The sequence below is a fragment of the Phyllobates terribilis genome, unplaced genomic scaffold (genome assembly GCF_046119375.1).
Source record: "Phyllobates terribilis strain yellow unplaced genomic scaffold, ASM4611937v1 Scaffold_9__5_contigs__length_417890890, whole genome shotgun sequence".
Taxonomy (NCBI): domain Eukaryota; kingdom Metazoa; phylum Chordata; class Amphibia; order Anura; family Dendrobatidae; genus Phyllobates; species Phyllobates terribilis.
Genome location: NW_027362769.1, coordinates 101,905,759 through 101,921,704, shown reverse-complemented (window position 1 = coordinate 101,921,704; position 15,946 = coordinate 101,905,759). Strand labels below are relative to the sequence as shown.

Here is a 15,946-nt window from a genome sequence, read left to right as displayed (position 1 = left end):
TACTGTAGGAGGAAAGCTAGGAGGCCGCCATACATATTATACAGTAGGGGGAGAGTCGGGAGGCCTCCATACATATTATACAGTAGGGGGAGAGTCGGGAGGTCCCCATACACATTATACTGAAGGAGGAAAGCTAGGAGGCCTCCATACATATTATACAGTAGGGGGAGAGTCGGGAGGTCCCCATACATATTATACAGTAGGAGGAAAGCTAGGAGGCCTCCATACATATTATACAGTAGGAGGAAAGCTAGGAGGCCTCCATACATATTATACAGTAGGAGGAAAGCTAGGAGGCCTCCATACATATTATACAGTAGGGGGAGAGTCAGGAGATCCCCATACACATTATACTGTAGGAGGAAAGCTAGGAGGCCTCCATACATATTATACAGTAGGAGGAAAGCTAGGAGGCCTCCATACATATTATACAGTAGGGGGAGAGTCAGGAGATCCCCATACACATTATACTGTAGGAGGAAAGCTAGGAGGCCTCCATACATATTATACAGTAGTGGGGAGAGTCGGGAGGTCCCCATACACATTATACTGTAGGAGGAAAGCTAGGAGGCCTCCATACATATTATACAGTAGTGGGGAGAGTCGGGAGGCCTCCATACATATTATACAGTAGGAGGAAAGCTAGGAGGTCTCCATACATATTATACAGTAGGGGGAGAGTCGGGAGGTCCCCATACATATTATACAGTAGGGGGAGAGTCGGGAGGCCTCCATACATATTATACAGTAGGGGGAGAGTCGGGAGGTCCCCATACACATTATACTGTAGGAGGAAAGCTAGGAGGCCTCCATACATATTATACAGTAGTGGGGAGAGTCGGGAGGCCTCCATACATATTATACAGTAGGAGGAAAGCTAGGAGGTCTCCATACATATTATACAGTAGGGGGAGAGTCAGGAGGACCCCATACACATTATACTGTAGGGGCAAAGCTAGGAGGCCTCCATACATATTATACTGTAGGGGGAGAATCGGGAGGCCTCCATACACATTATACTGTAGCGGGAAAGCTAGAAGGTCTCCATACATATTATACAGTAGGGGGAGAGTGGGGAGGTCTCCATACATATTATACAGTAGGGTGAGTCGGGAGGTAGCCATACATACTATACTGTACGGGGAGAGCTGGGTGGACTCATACATTATAAATTAGGGGGGAGAGTTGGAAGGTCTATATACATATTATACAGTAGGGGGAGAGTCGGGAGGTCTCGAAATATTATACAGTAGGGGGAGAGTCGGGAGGTCTCCATATATATTATACAGTAGGGGGAGAGTCGGGAGGCCTCCATACACATTATACTGAAGGAGGAAAGCTAGGAGGCCTCCATACATATTATACAGTAGTGGGGACATTCGGGAGGTCCCCATACACATTATACTGTAGGAGGAAAGCTAGGAGGCCGCCATACACATTATACAGTAGGAGGAAAGCTAGGAGGCCTCCATACATATTATACAGTAGGAGGAAAGCTAGGAGGCCTCCATACATATTATACAGTAGGAGGAAAGTCAGGAGGTCCCCATACACATTATACTGTAGGAGGAAAGCTAGGAGGCCTCCATACATATTATACAGTAGGGGGAGAGTCGGGAGGTCTATATACATATTATACAGTAGGGGGAGAGTCGGGAGGTCTCCATATATATTATACAGTAGGGGGAGAGTCGGGAGGTCTATATACATATTATACAGTAGGGGGAGAGTGGGGAGGTCTCTATATATATTATACAGTAGGGGGAGAGTCGGGAGGTCTATATACATATTATACAGTAGGGGGAGAGTGGGGAGGTCTCTATATATATTATACAGTAGGGGGAGAGTCGGGAGGTCTATATACATATTATACAGTAGGGGGAGAGTGGGGAGGTCTCTATATATATTATACAGTAGGGGGAGAGTCGGGAGGTCTATATACATATTATACAGTAGGGGGAGAGTCGGGAGGTCTATATACATATTATACAGTAGGGGGAGAGTGGGGAGGTCTCTATATATATTATACAGTAGGGGGAGAGTCAGGAGGCCTCCATACATATTATACAGTAGGGGGAGAGTCGGGAGGTCCCCATACATATTATACTGTAGGGGGAGAGTCGGGAGGCCTCCATACACATTATACTGAAGGAGGAAAGCTAGGAGGCCTCCATACATATTATACAGTAGTGGGGACATTCGGGAGGTCCCCATACACATTATACTGTAGGAGGAAAGCTAGGAGGCCGCCATACACATTATACAGTAGGAGGAAAGCTAGGAGGCCTCCATACATATTATACAGTAGGAGGAAAGCTAGGAGGCCTCCATACATATTATACAGTAGGAGGAAAGTCAGGAGGTCCCCATACACATTATACTGTAGGAGGAAAGCTAGGAGGCCTCCATACATATTATACAGTAGGGGGAGAGTCGGGAGGCCTCCATACATATTATACAGTAGGGGGAGAGTCGGGAGGCCTCCATACACATTATACTGTAGGAGGAAAGCTAGGAGGCCTCCATACACATTATACAGTAGGAGGAAAGCTAGGAGGCCTCCATACATATTATACAGTAGGAGGAAAGCTAGGAGGCCTCCATACATATTATACAGTAGGAGGAAAGTCAGGAGGTCCCCATACACATTATACTGTAGGAGGAAAGCTAGGAGGCCTCCATACATATTATACAGTAGGGGGAGAGTCGGGAGGCCTCCATACATATTATACAGTAGGGGGAGAGTCGGGAGGCCTCCATACACATTATACTGAAGGAGGAAAGCTAGGAGGCCTCCATACATATTATACAGTAGTGGGGACATTCGGGAGGTCCCCATACACATTATACTGTAGGAGGAAAGCTAGGAGGCCGCCATACACATTATACTGTAGGAGGAAAGCTAGGAGGCCTCCATACATATTATACAGTAGGGGGAGAGTCGGGAGGTCCCCATACAAATTATACTGTAGAAGGTAAGCTAGGAGGCCTCCATACATATTATACAGTAGGAGGAAAGCTAGGAGGCCGCCATACACATTATACTGTAGGAGGAAAGCTAGCAGGCCTCCATACATATTATACAGTAGGGGGAGAGTCGGGAGGTCCCCATACAAATTATACTGTAGAAGGTAAGCTAGGAGGCCTCCATACATATTATACAGTAGGAGGAAAGTCAGGAAGTCCCCATACACATTATACTGTAGGAGGAAAGCTAGGAGGCCTCCATACATATTATACAGTAGGGGGAGAGTCGGGAGGCCTCCATACATATTATACAGTAGGGGGAGAGTCGGGAGGTCTATATACATATTATACTGAAGGAGGAAAGCTAGGAGGCCTCCATACATATTATACAGTAGTGGGGACAGTCGGGAGGTCCCCATACACATTATACTGTAGGAGGAAAGCTAGGAGGCCTCCATACATATTATACAGTAGGGGGAGAGTCGGGAGGTCTATATACACATTATACTGAAGGAGGAAAGCTAGGAGGCCTCCATACATATTATACAGTAGTGGGGACAGTCGGGAGGTCCCCATACACATTATACTGTAGGAGGAAAGCTAGGAGGCCTCCATACATATTATACAGTAGGGGGAGAGTCGGGAGGTCCCCATACACATTATACTGTAGGAGGAAAGCTAGGAGGCCTCCATACATATTATACAGTAGTGGGGAGAGTCGGGAGGCCTCCATACATATTATACAGAAGGAGGAAAGCTAGGAGGCCGCCATACATATTATACAGTAGTGGGGAGAGTCGGGAGGCCTCCATACATATTATACAGAAGGAGGAAAGCTAGGAGGCCTCCATACATATTATACAGTAGGGGGAGAGTCGGGAGGTCCCCATACAAATTATACTGTAGAAGGTAAGCTAGGAGGCCTCCATACATATTATACAGTAGGAGGAAAGTCAGGAGGTCTCCATACATATTATACAGTAGTGGGGAGAGTCGGGAGGCCTCCATACACATTATACTGTAGGAGGAAAGCTAGGAGGCCTCCATACATATTATACAGTAGGGGGAGAGTCGGGAGGTCCCCATACAAATTATACTGTAGAAAGTAAGCTAGGAGGTCTCCATACATATTATACAGTAGTGGGGAGAGTCGGGAGGCCTCCATACATATTATACAGTAGGAGGAAAGCTAGGAGGCCTCCAGACATATTATACAGTAGGGGGAGAGTCGGGAGGTCCCCATACAAATTATACTGTAGGAGGAAAGCTAGGAGGCCGCCATACATATTATACAGTAGTGGGGAGAGTCGGGAGGCCTCCATACATATTATACAGAAGGAGGAAAGCTAGGAGGCCTCCATACATATTATACAGTAGGAGGAAAGTCAGGAGGTCCCCATACACATTATACTGTAGGAAGAAAGCTAGGAGGCCTCCATACACATTATACTGTAGGAGGAAAGCTAGGAGGCCTCCATACATATTATACAGTAGGGGGAGAATCGGGAGACCACCATACATATTATACAGTAGGGGGAGAGTCGGGAGGTCCCCATACAAATTATACTGTAGAAAGTAAGCTAGGAGGTCTCCATACATATTATACAGTAGGAGGAAAGTCAGGAGGTCCCCATACACATTATACTGTAGGAGGAAAGCTAGGAGGCCTCCATACACATTATACTGTAGGAGGAAAGCTAGGAGGCCTCCATACATATTATACAGTAGGGGGAGAATCGGGAGGCCACCATACATATTATACAGTAGGGGGAGAGTCGGGAGGCCTCCATACACATTATACTGTAGAAGGTAAGCTAGGAGGTCTCCATACATATTATACAGTAGGGGGAGAGTCGGGAGGCCTCCATACATATTATACAGTAGGGGGAGAGTCGGGAGGCCTCCATACATATTATACAGTAGGGGGAGAGTCGGGAGGCCTCCATACATATTATACAGTAGGGGGAGAGTCGGGAGGCCTCCATACATATTATACAGTAGGGGGAGAGTCGGGAGGTCTATATACATATTATACAGTAGGGGGAGAGTCGGGAGGCCTCCATACACATTATACTGTAGGAGGAAAGCTAGGAGGCCTCCATACATATTATACAGTAGTGGGGAGAGTCGGGAGGCCTCCATACATATTATACAGTAGGAGGAAAGCTAGGAGGCCTCCATACATATTATACAGTAGTGGGGAGAGTCGGGAGGCCTCCATACATATTATACAGTAGGGGGAGAGTCGGGAGGCCTCCACACATATTATACAGTAGGGGGAGAGTCAGGAGGCCTCCATACATATTATACAGTAGGGGGAGAGTCGGGAGGTCCCCATACACATTATACTGTAGGAGGAAAGCTAGGAGGCCTCCATACATATTATACAGTAGTGGGGAGAGTCGGGAGGCCTCCATACATATTATACAGTAGGAGGAAAGATAGGAGGCCTCCATACATATTATACAGTAGGGGGAGAGTCGGGAGGCCTCCATACACATTATACTGTAGGAGGAAAGCTAGGAGGCCTCCACACATATTATACAGTAGGGGGAGAGTCAGGAGGCCTCCATACATATTATACAGTAGGGGGAGAGTCGGGAGGTCCCCATACACATTATACTGTAGGAGGAAAGCTAGGAGGCCTCCATACATATTATACAGTAGTGGGGAGAGTCGGGAGGCCTCCATACATATTATACAGTAGGAGGAAAGCTAGGAGGCCTCCATACATATTATACAGTAGGGGGAGAGTCGGGAGGTCCCCATACAAATTATACTGTAGGAGGAAAGCTAGGAGGCCGCCATACATATTATACAGTAGTGGGGAGAGTCGGGAGGTCCCCATACAAATTATACTGTAGAAGGTAAGCTAGGAGGCCTCCATACATATTATACAGTAGGAGGAAAGTCAGGAGGTCCCCATACACATTATACTGTAGGAGGAAAGCTAGGAGGCCTCCATACACATTATACTGTAGGAGGAAAGCTAGGAGGCCTCCATACATATTATACAGTAGGGGGAGAATCGGGAGACCACCATACATATTATACAGTAGGGGGAGAGTCGGGAGGTCCCCATACAAATTATACTGTAGAAAGTAAGCTAGGAGGTCTCCATACATATTATACAGTAGGAGGAAAGTCAGGAGGTCCCCATACACATTATACTGTAGGAGGAAAGCTAGGAGGCCTCCATACACATTATACTGTAGGAGGAAAGCTAGGAGGCCTCCATACATATTATACAGTAGGGGGAGAATCGGGAGGCCACCATACATATTATACAGTAGGGGGAGAGTCGGGAGGCCTCCATACACATTATACTGTAGAAGGTAAGCTAGGAGGTCTCCATACATATTATACAGTAGGGGGAGAGTCGGGAGGCCTCCATACATATTATACAGTAGGGGGAGAGTCGGGAGGCCTCCATACATATTATACAGTAGGGGGAGAGTCGGGAGGCCTCCATACATATTATACAGTAGGGGGAGAGTCGGGAGGCCTCCATACATATTATACAGTAGGGGGAGAGTCGGGAGGTCTATATACATATTATACAGTAGGGGGAGAGTCGGGAGGCCTCCATACACATTATACTGTAGGAGGAAAGCTAGGAGGCCTCCATACATATTATACAGTAGTGGGGAGAGTCGGGAGGCCTCCATACATATTATACAGTAGGAGGAAAGCTAGGAGGCCTCCATACATATTATACAGTAGTGGGGAGAGTCGGGAGGCCTCCATACATATTATACAGTAGGGGGAGAGTCGGGAGGCCTCCACACATATTATACAGTAGGGGGAGAGTCAGGAGGCCTCCATACATATTATACAGTAGGGGGAGAGTCGGGAGGTCCCCATACACATTATACTGTAGGAGGAAAGCTAGGAGGCCTCCATACATATTATACAGTAGTGGGGAGAGTCGGGAGGCCTCCATACATATTATACAGTAGGAGGAAAGCTAGGAGGCCTCCATACATATTATACAGTAGGGGGAGAGTCGGGAGGCCTCCATACACATTATACTGTAGGAGGAAAGCTAGGAGGCCTCCACACATATTATACAGTAGGGGGAGAGTCAGGAGGCCTCCATACATATTATACAGTAGGGGGAGAGTCGGGAGGTCCCCATACACATTATACTGTAGGAGGAAAGCTAGGAGGCCTCCATACATATTATACAGTAGTGGGGAGAGTCGGGAGGCCTCCATACATATTATACAGTAGGAGGAAAGCTAGGAGGCCTCCATACATATTATACAGTAGGGGGAGAGTCGGGAGGTCCCCATACAAATTATACTGTAGGAGGAAAGCTAGGAGGCCACCATACATATTATACAGTAGTGGGGAGAGTCGGGAGGTCCCCATACAAATTATACTGTAGAAGGTAAGCTAGGAGGCCTCCATACATATTATACAGTAGGAGGAAAGTCAGGAGGTCCCCATACACATTATACTGTAGGAGGAAAGCTAGGAGGCCTCCATACATATTATACAGTAGGGGGAGAGTCGGGAGGCCTCCATACATATTATACAGTAGGGGGAGAGTCGGGAGGCCTCCATACACATTATACTGAAGGAGGAAAGCTAGGAGGCCTCCATACATATTATACAGTAGGGGGAGAGTCGGGAGGTCCCCATACATATTATACAGTAGGAGGAAAGCTAGGAGGCCGCCATACACATTATACTGTAGGAGGAAAGCTAGGAGGCCTCCATACATATTATACAGTAGGGGGAGAGTCGGGAGGTCCCCATACAAATTATACTGTAGAAGGTAAGCTAGGAGGCCTCCATACATATTATAGAGTAGGGGGAGAGTCGGGAGGTCCCCATACAAATTATACTGTAGAAGGTAAGCTAGGAGGCCTCCATACATATTATACAGTAGGAGGAAAGTCAGGAGGTCCCCATACACATTATACTGTAGGAGGAAAGCTAGGAGGCCTCCATACATATTATACAGTAGGGGGAGAGTCGGGAGGTCCCCATACAAATTATACTGTAGAAGGTAAGCTAGGAGGCCTCCATACATATTATACAGTAGGAGGAAAGTCAGGAGGTCCCCATACACATTATACTGTAGGAGGAAAGCTAGGAGGCCGCCATACATATTATACAGTAGGGGGAGAGTCGGGAGGCCTCCATACATATTATACAGTAGGGGGAGTCGGGAGGTCCCCATACAAATTATACTGTAGGAGGAAAGCTAGGAGGCCGCCATACATATTATACAGTAGTGGGGAGAGTCGGGAGGCCTCCATACATATTATACAGAAGGAGGAAAGCTAGGAGGCCTCCATACATATTATACAGTAGGGGGAGAGTCGGGAGGTCCCCATACAAATTATACTGTAGAAGGTAAGCTAGGAGGTCTCCATACATATTATACAGTAGGAGGAAAGTCAGGAGGTCCCCATACACATTATACTGTAGGAGGAAAGCTAGGAGGCCTCCATACATATTATACAGTAGGGGGAGAATCGGGAGGCCACCATACATATTATACAGTAGGGGGAGAGTCGGGAGGTCCCCATACAAATTATACTGTTGAAGGTAAGCTAGGAGGCCGCCATACATATTATACAGTAGGAGGAAAGTCAGGAGGTCCCCATACACATTATACTGTAGGAGGAAAGCTAGGAGGCCTCCATACATATTATACAGTAGGGGGAGAGTCGGGAGGCCTCCATACACATTATACTGTAGAAGGTAAGCTAGGAGGTCTCCATACATATTATACAGTAGGGGGAGAGTCGGGAGGCCTCCATACATATTATACAGTAGGGGGAGAGTCGGGAGGCCTCCATACATATTATACAGTAGGGGGAGAGTCGGGAGGCCTCCATACATATTATACAGTAGGGGGAGAGTCGGGAGGTCTATATACATATTATACAGTAGGGGGAGAGTCGGGCGGCCACCATACACATTATACTGTAGGAGGAAAGCTAGGAGGCCTCCACACATATTATACAGTAGTGGGAGAGTCAGGAGGCCTCCATACATATTATACAGTAGGGGGAGAGTCGGGAGGTCCCCATACACATTATACTGTAGGAGGAAAGCTAGGAGGCCTCCATACATATTATACAGTAGTGGGGAGAGTCGGGAGGCCTCCATACATATTATACAGTAGGAGGAAAGCTAGGAGGCCTCCATACATATTATACAGTAGGGGGAGAGTCGGGAGGTCCCCATACAAATTATACTGTAGAAGGTAAGCTAGGAGGCCTCCATACATATTATACAGTAGGAGGAAAGTCAGGAGGTCCCCATACACATTATACTGTAGGAGGAAAGCTAGGAGGCCTCCATACATATTATACAGTAGGGGGAGAGTCGGGAGGCCTCCATACATATTATACAGTAGGGGGAGAGTCGGGAGGCCTCCATACACATTATACTGTAGAAGGTAAGCTAGGAGGCCTCCATACATATTATACAGTAGGAGGAAAGTCAGGAGGTCCCCATACACATTATACTGAAGGAGGAAAGCTAGGAGGCCTCCATACATATTATACAGTAGTGGGGACATTCGGGAGGTCCCCATACACATTATACTGTAGGAGGAAAGCTAGGAGGCCTCCATACATATTATACAGTAGGGGGAGAGTCGGGAGGTCCCCATACACATTATACTGTAGGAGGAAAGCTAGGAGGCCTCCATACATATTATACAGTAGGAGGAAAGCTAGGAGGCCGCCATACACATTATACTGTAGGAGGAAAGCTAGGAGGCCTCCATACATATTATACAGTAGGGGGAGAGTCGGGAGGTCCCCATACAAATTATACTGTAGAAGGTAAGCTAGGAGGCCTCCATACATATTATACAGTAGGAGGAAAGTCAGGAGGTCCCCATACACATTATACTGTAGGAGGAAAGCTAGGAGGCCTCCATACATATTATACAGTAGGAGGAAAGTCAGGAGGTCCCCATACACATTATACTGTAGGAGGAAAGCTAGGAGGCCGCCATACATATTATACAGTAGGGGGAGAGTCGGGAGGCCTCCATACATATTATACAGTAGGGGGAGAGTCGGGAGGTCCCCATACACATTATACTGAAGGAGGAAAGCTAGGAGGCCTCCATACATATTATACAGTAGGGGGAGAGTCGGGAGGTCCCCATACATATTATACAGTAGGAGGAAAGCTAGGAGGCCTCCATACATATTATACAGTAGGAGGAAAGCTAGGAGGCCTCCATACATATTATACAGTAGGAGGAAAGCTAGGAGGTCTCCATACATATTATACAGTAGGGGGAGAGTCGGGAGGTCCCCATACAAATTATACTGTAGAAGGTAAGCTAGGAGGCCTCCATACATATTATACAGTAGGGGGAGAGTCGGGAGGCCACCATACATATTATACTGTAGGAGGAAAGCTAGGAGGCCTCCATACACATTATACTGTAGGAGGAAAGCTAGGAGGCCTCCATACATATTATACAGTAGGGGGAGAGTCGGGAGGTCCCCATACACATTATACTGTAGGAGGAAAGCTAGGAGGCCTCCATACATATTATACAGTAGTGGGGAGAGTCGGGAGGCCTCCATACATATTATACAGTAGGAGGAAAGCTAGGAGGTCTCCATACATATTATACAGTAGGGGGAGAGTCGGGAGGCCTCCATACATATTATACAGTAGGGGGAGAGTCAGGAGGACCCCATACACATTATACTGTAGGGGCAAAGCTAGGAGGCCTCCATACATATTATACAGTAGGGGGAGAGTCGGGAGGTCCCCATACACATTATACTGTAGGGGCAAAGCTAGGAGGCCTCCATACATATTATACTGTAGGGGGAGAATCGGGAGGCCTCCATACACATTATACTGTAGCGGGAAAGCTAGAAGGTCTCCATACATATTATACAGTAGGGGGAGAGTCGGGAGGTCGCCATACATATTATACAGTAGGGGGAGTGGGGAGGTCTCCATACATATTATACAGTAGGGTGAGTCGGGAGGTAGCCATACATACTATACTGTACGGGGAGAGCTGGGTGGACTCATACATTATAAATTAGGGGGGAGAGTTGGAAGGTCTCTATACATATTATACAGTAGGGAAAGAGTCGGGAGGTCTCGAAATATTATACAGTAAGTGGAGATTCAGGAGGCCTAAATACATATTATACAGTAGGGGGAGAGTCGGGAGGTCTATATACATATTATACAGTAGGGGGAGAGTCGGGAGGTCTCCATATATATTATACAGTAGGGGGAGAGTCGGGAGGTCTATATACATATTATACAGTAGGGGGAGAGTGGGGAGGTCTCTATATATATTATACAGTAGGGGGAGAGTCGGGAGGTCTATATACATATTATACAGTAGGGGGAGAGTGGGGAGGTCTCTATATATATTATACAGTAGGGGGAGAGTCGGGAGGTCTATATACATATTATACAGTAGGGGGAGAGTCGGGAGGTCTATATACATATTATATAGTAGGGGGAGAGTGGGGAAGTCTCCATATATATTATACAGTAGGGGGAGAGTCGGGAGGTCTATATACATATTATACAGTAGGGGGAGAGTGGGGAGGTCTCTATATATATTATACAGTAGGGGGAGAGTCGGGAGGTCTATATACATATTATACAGTAGGGGGAGAGTGGGGAGGTCTCTATATATATTATACAGTAGGGGGAGAGTCGGGAGGTCTATATACATATTATACAGTAGGGGGAGAGTGGGGAGGTCTCTATATATATTATACAGTAGGGGGAGAGTCGGGAGGTCTATATACATATTATACAGTAGGGGGAGAGTGGGGAGGTCTCTATATATATTATACAGTAGGGGGAGAGTCGGGAGGTCTATATACATATTATACAGTAGGGGGAGAGTCGGGAGGTCTATATACATATTATATAGTAGGGGGAGAGTGGGGAAGTCTCCATATATATTATACAGTAGGGGGAGAGTCGGGAGGTCTATATACATATTATACAGTAGGGGGAGAGTGGGGAGGTCTCTATATATATTATACAGTAGGGGGAGAGTCGGGAGGTCTATATACATATTATACAGTAGGGGGAGAGTGGGGAGGTCTCTATATATATTATACAGTAGGGGGAGAGTCGGGAGGTCTATATACATATTATACAGTAGGGGGAGAGTGGGGAGGTCTCTATATATATTATACAGTAGGGGGAGAGTCGGGAGGTCTATATACAGTACAGACCAAAAGTTTGGACACACCTTCTCATTTAAACATTTTTCTGTATTTTTATGACTATGAAAATTGTACATTCACACTGAAGGCATCAAAACTATGAATTAACACATGTGGAATTATATAATTAACAAAAAAGTGTGAAACAACTGAAAATATGTCTTATATTCTAGGTTCTTCAAAGTAGCCACCTTTTGCTTTGATGACTGCTATTCAGTAAGACTATCAGCTGTGTATCCACCAGACTTCTGCACAACACAACTGATGGTCCCAAACCCATTTATAAGGCAAGAAATCCCACTTATTAAACCTGACAGGGCACACCTGTGAAGTGAAAACCATTTCCGGTGACAACCTCTTGAAGCTCATCAAGAGAATGCCAAGAGTGTGCAAAGCAGTCATCAAAGCAAAAGGTGGCTACTTTGAAGAACCTAGAATATAAGACATATTTTCAGTTGTTTCACACTTTTTTGTTAAGTATATAATTCCACATGTGTTAATTCATAGTTTTGATGCCTTCAGTGTGAATGTACAATTTTCATAGTCATGAAAATACAGAAAAATCTTTAAATGAGGTGTGTCCAAACTTTTGGTCTGTACTGTACATATTATACAGTACGGGGAGAGTCAGAAGGTCTATATACATAATATACTGTAGGAGGAAAGCTAGGAGGCCTCCATACATATTATACTGTAGGAGGAAAGCTAGGAGGCCTCCATACATATTATACAGTAGAGGGAGAATCGGGAGGTCCCCATACACATTATCCTATTGGGACAGAGTAAGGGGGCAGCCACACAAACTATACTATTGGTGGACAAGAGTCAGGAGGCCTCCATACGCATACATGTAAAGTGTATGGTGGCCTCAGCGTCCTAGACTGCCATGGTAAAACATTTCCACCCACAATTGCGTTGTAAGGCGGCACTAATCTGAAGCAGAGAGCTCCCCTTCCTCTTTCAAACACCTTCAATAATGTAGCTGCTACTGACAAAGGCATCAAAGCGGTAAAAAAATAAATCCAGACTTCTCTGATCCTGACTGTTACAGCATTCAACCACTGCTGGGCTCCCATAGGGTTTGCAAAGGCACAGTACATATACAACAAATAAAGGGAACCTCTGGTGAAATCCGTTTTTCCCTATAGACTCCTAAACAATCTACTGACACCTATATAAAATACCGGCGGGTACTATACTGGTTCTGCATGTTAGTAAAGCCCCCCTCTACACTTTGGACTAATGTTGGCCGAATTTGCCGTTATTGACGGTATGGCAGACAGGCTAATGTGTATTGGGAGCCTTGGACAATTAATTGTTGAGGAAAATATCCAGCCAGCATGTCCAATTCTGGACTGCTAGTCGTACTGTTTTCCCGGAAATCCGCCACCAGACATGTCTTTCTCATGGAGACCACAGGATTGCTTGGCCGAACGAAAGCTCCTGTGTATGGGAGAGATGGCGGCCAGCCGATATATCATTTTGTCGACAGCCATCTAATGTGCATGGCAGGCTTAGGGTATGTAAAGAATACGTTATCGGAGCAAACACATACACCGGCCTTTTATACATACACACAAACAGGTACCTGTAATGAACCAATTGGATTGCCCTGAGTCTGGCTGCTTGGTTGTTTGGAAACGTCCTTTGTGATGGGTTCAGTCATAGGCAAGCTGTAAATTGACATAATAGTTGGTGTGTGAAAACTAATATTTCTTTTAGCAGAACATTTATTTTTCCCAATGCATCACCCTCCTATGCCCTCAGGAGGAGGCAAATAATCAGATTTCTCTCGGATGCATCATTTACATCTTAGTAGCAAAAAAAAAGCGTAAAATGCTGAAAAAGTAGGAAGCAACCGTGTGTAAACCCTTTAAAGGGTTATTCTCAAAATAAAAGGTTAACTGTAGAATAGAGGAGGTCCAACTGCTGTAACCCCCTATAACGTAGCTCTGAACCCCTCCGATTGGGGCTCTGCAGCCCCGTCTTGATGGAGGCAGAGATACCTGTCCCCGGCTCCATTCGTTGTCAATAGCGTAGTGCTGTACTCTGCTTTTTCTGGACACCGGATAACTTTTTATTTTGGAAGATAACCCTTTCAATGTAATGCATCTCACCAAAGAAAATCTACAAGATATATAAAAAAAATAGCATAAAAAATGCAGAAAAATAATTCTTACTTCAGGTTGGCATCTCCTCTTAGTACGTTCAAAGCCGACTCTGCAGCTTTATGTTTTGCGACTTTCTTGCTAGACCCCTCGCCTAAAAAAGAAAAGGAGCAGGAATTATTCTGGAACGGAAAGACGACTTTCCAGTATGATCTGTATAAAATAATCCTAAAGGCGTGAAGAATGTTCTCACTAAAAGCTTAAAAGGATTGTGTCAACTTAAAAATGGTCTCTGATCTGCAGGCAGGATGTCATAGAGCAGGAGGAGCTGACAATTTGGTGGGAAAAGTTTCAGTAAAACTTGTATTTTATTCATTGAAATTCCTGGTGTTTGTATGTATGAGTCCAGTGGGTGGTCCTACTCAGTGGTTGAGTCCAGTGGGAGGTCCTACTCAGTGGTTGAGTCCAGTGGGTGGTCCTACTCAGTGTTTGAGTCTAGTGGGTGGTCCTACTTAGTTGTTGAGTCCAGTGGGTGGTCCTACTCAGTGGTTGAGTCCAGTGGGAGGTCCTACTCAGTGGTTGAGTCCACTGGGCGGTTCTACTCAGTGATTGACACTCTTCCCTATATGACTGTGCATGCAGAGGTAGTGGGCAGTCACAGGTAGGACTGCCTACTGGACTCATATACATACAAATACCAAGAATTTCAACAAATAAAATACAAATTATACTGAAACTTTTCCTACAAACCTATATATCATTATGCTCTATACCGTGCTGTACACAGATCAGGCTGCGCGTGAAACGTGGCAGGTTCCCTTTAAGGAAGAAGAACTAAAGGAAACAGCGCAACTAATTAATCAATCTCCAGATTTTATTCTCATAGTATAGTAAATGAAAAAAGAGAAGATACCACTGAGCTGCCAGAAAGATAAGAAGCTGTCTTGTCTGAGTTCTCCCTGGAAATTTTTGACAAATATTGAGATCTAAATTGAGAAATCCAATATTTAAAGAAATGCAGTAAAGAGGTTTGATGGATGGTTGACTTCAGACACCTCCTTTTATATAAGGAAGCTTTCTTAAAGGGGCTGTCCGGGACTTTGGCAAAAACTAAGTAACTGAAGGACCTTTCAGATCATTCCATAAGTCCCATACATGCAAGAAACATCAAAATGTATGCATGTGTATGTGTGCATGTGTATATGTACCAGAGCTGTGTGTGTATGTAGCAGAGATGTGTGAGTATATATAGCAGATCTGTGTATGTAGCAGAGCAATGTGCATGTATATAGCAGAGCCAAGTGTGTATGTAACAGACCAGTGTATATGTAGCAGTACTCTGTATGTATGTAATAAAGCTGTGTACACAATGTGTGCGTGTGCATATGTACCAGAGCTGTGTGTGTATGCAGCAGAGCTGTGTGCATGTATATATCAGTGTTGTATGTGCATGTAGGAGAGTCGTGTGTGTGTATATGTAGGAAAGCCATGTGTATGTAGGAGAGCTGTGTGTGTAGCAGAGCCGTGTGTCTATGTAGCAGGGCCGTGTGTGTATACAGCAGAGCTGAGTGAGCATGTACTCTTTATGTAGCAGTGTTGTGTATATGTATATGAGTACTGCAGAGATTGTACATAATGTTTGTGCGGTATAATACACAAGCTGCA

The 15,946-nt window shown here is 45.4% G+C and overlaps 1 protein-coding gene across 2 annotated transcripts in view; it reads right to left on the bottom strand.

Moving 5' to 3' along the window:
* Window positions 1-15,946, bottom strand: part of PRKRA (protein activator of interferon induced protein kinase EIF2AK2) — a 47,515-nt gene that overhangs the window by 8,046 nt on the left and 23,523 nt on the right. For both annotated transcript variants that reach the window (XM_073646867.1, XM_073646868.1), the window contains 2 exons: window positions 14,354-14,435; window positions 13,762-13,846 (listed from right to left, as the gene is read on the bottom strand). In XM_073646867.1, the coding sequence (XP_073502968.1) occupies window positions 13,762-13,846; window positions 14,354-14,435 (167 nt within the window). The remainder of the gene's footprint in view (window positions 1-13,761; window positions 13,847-14,353; window positions 14,436-15,946) is intronic.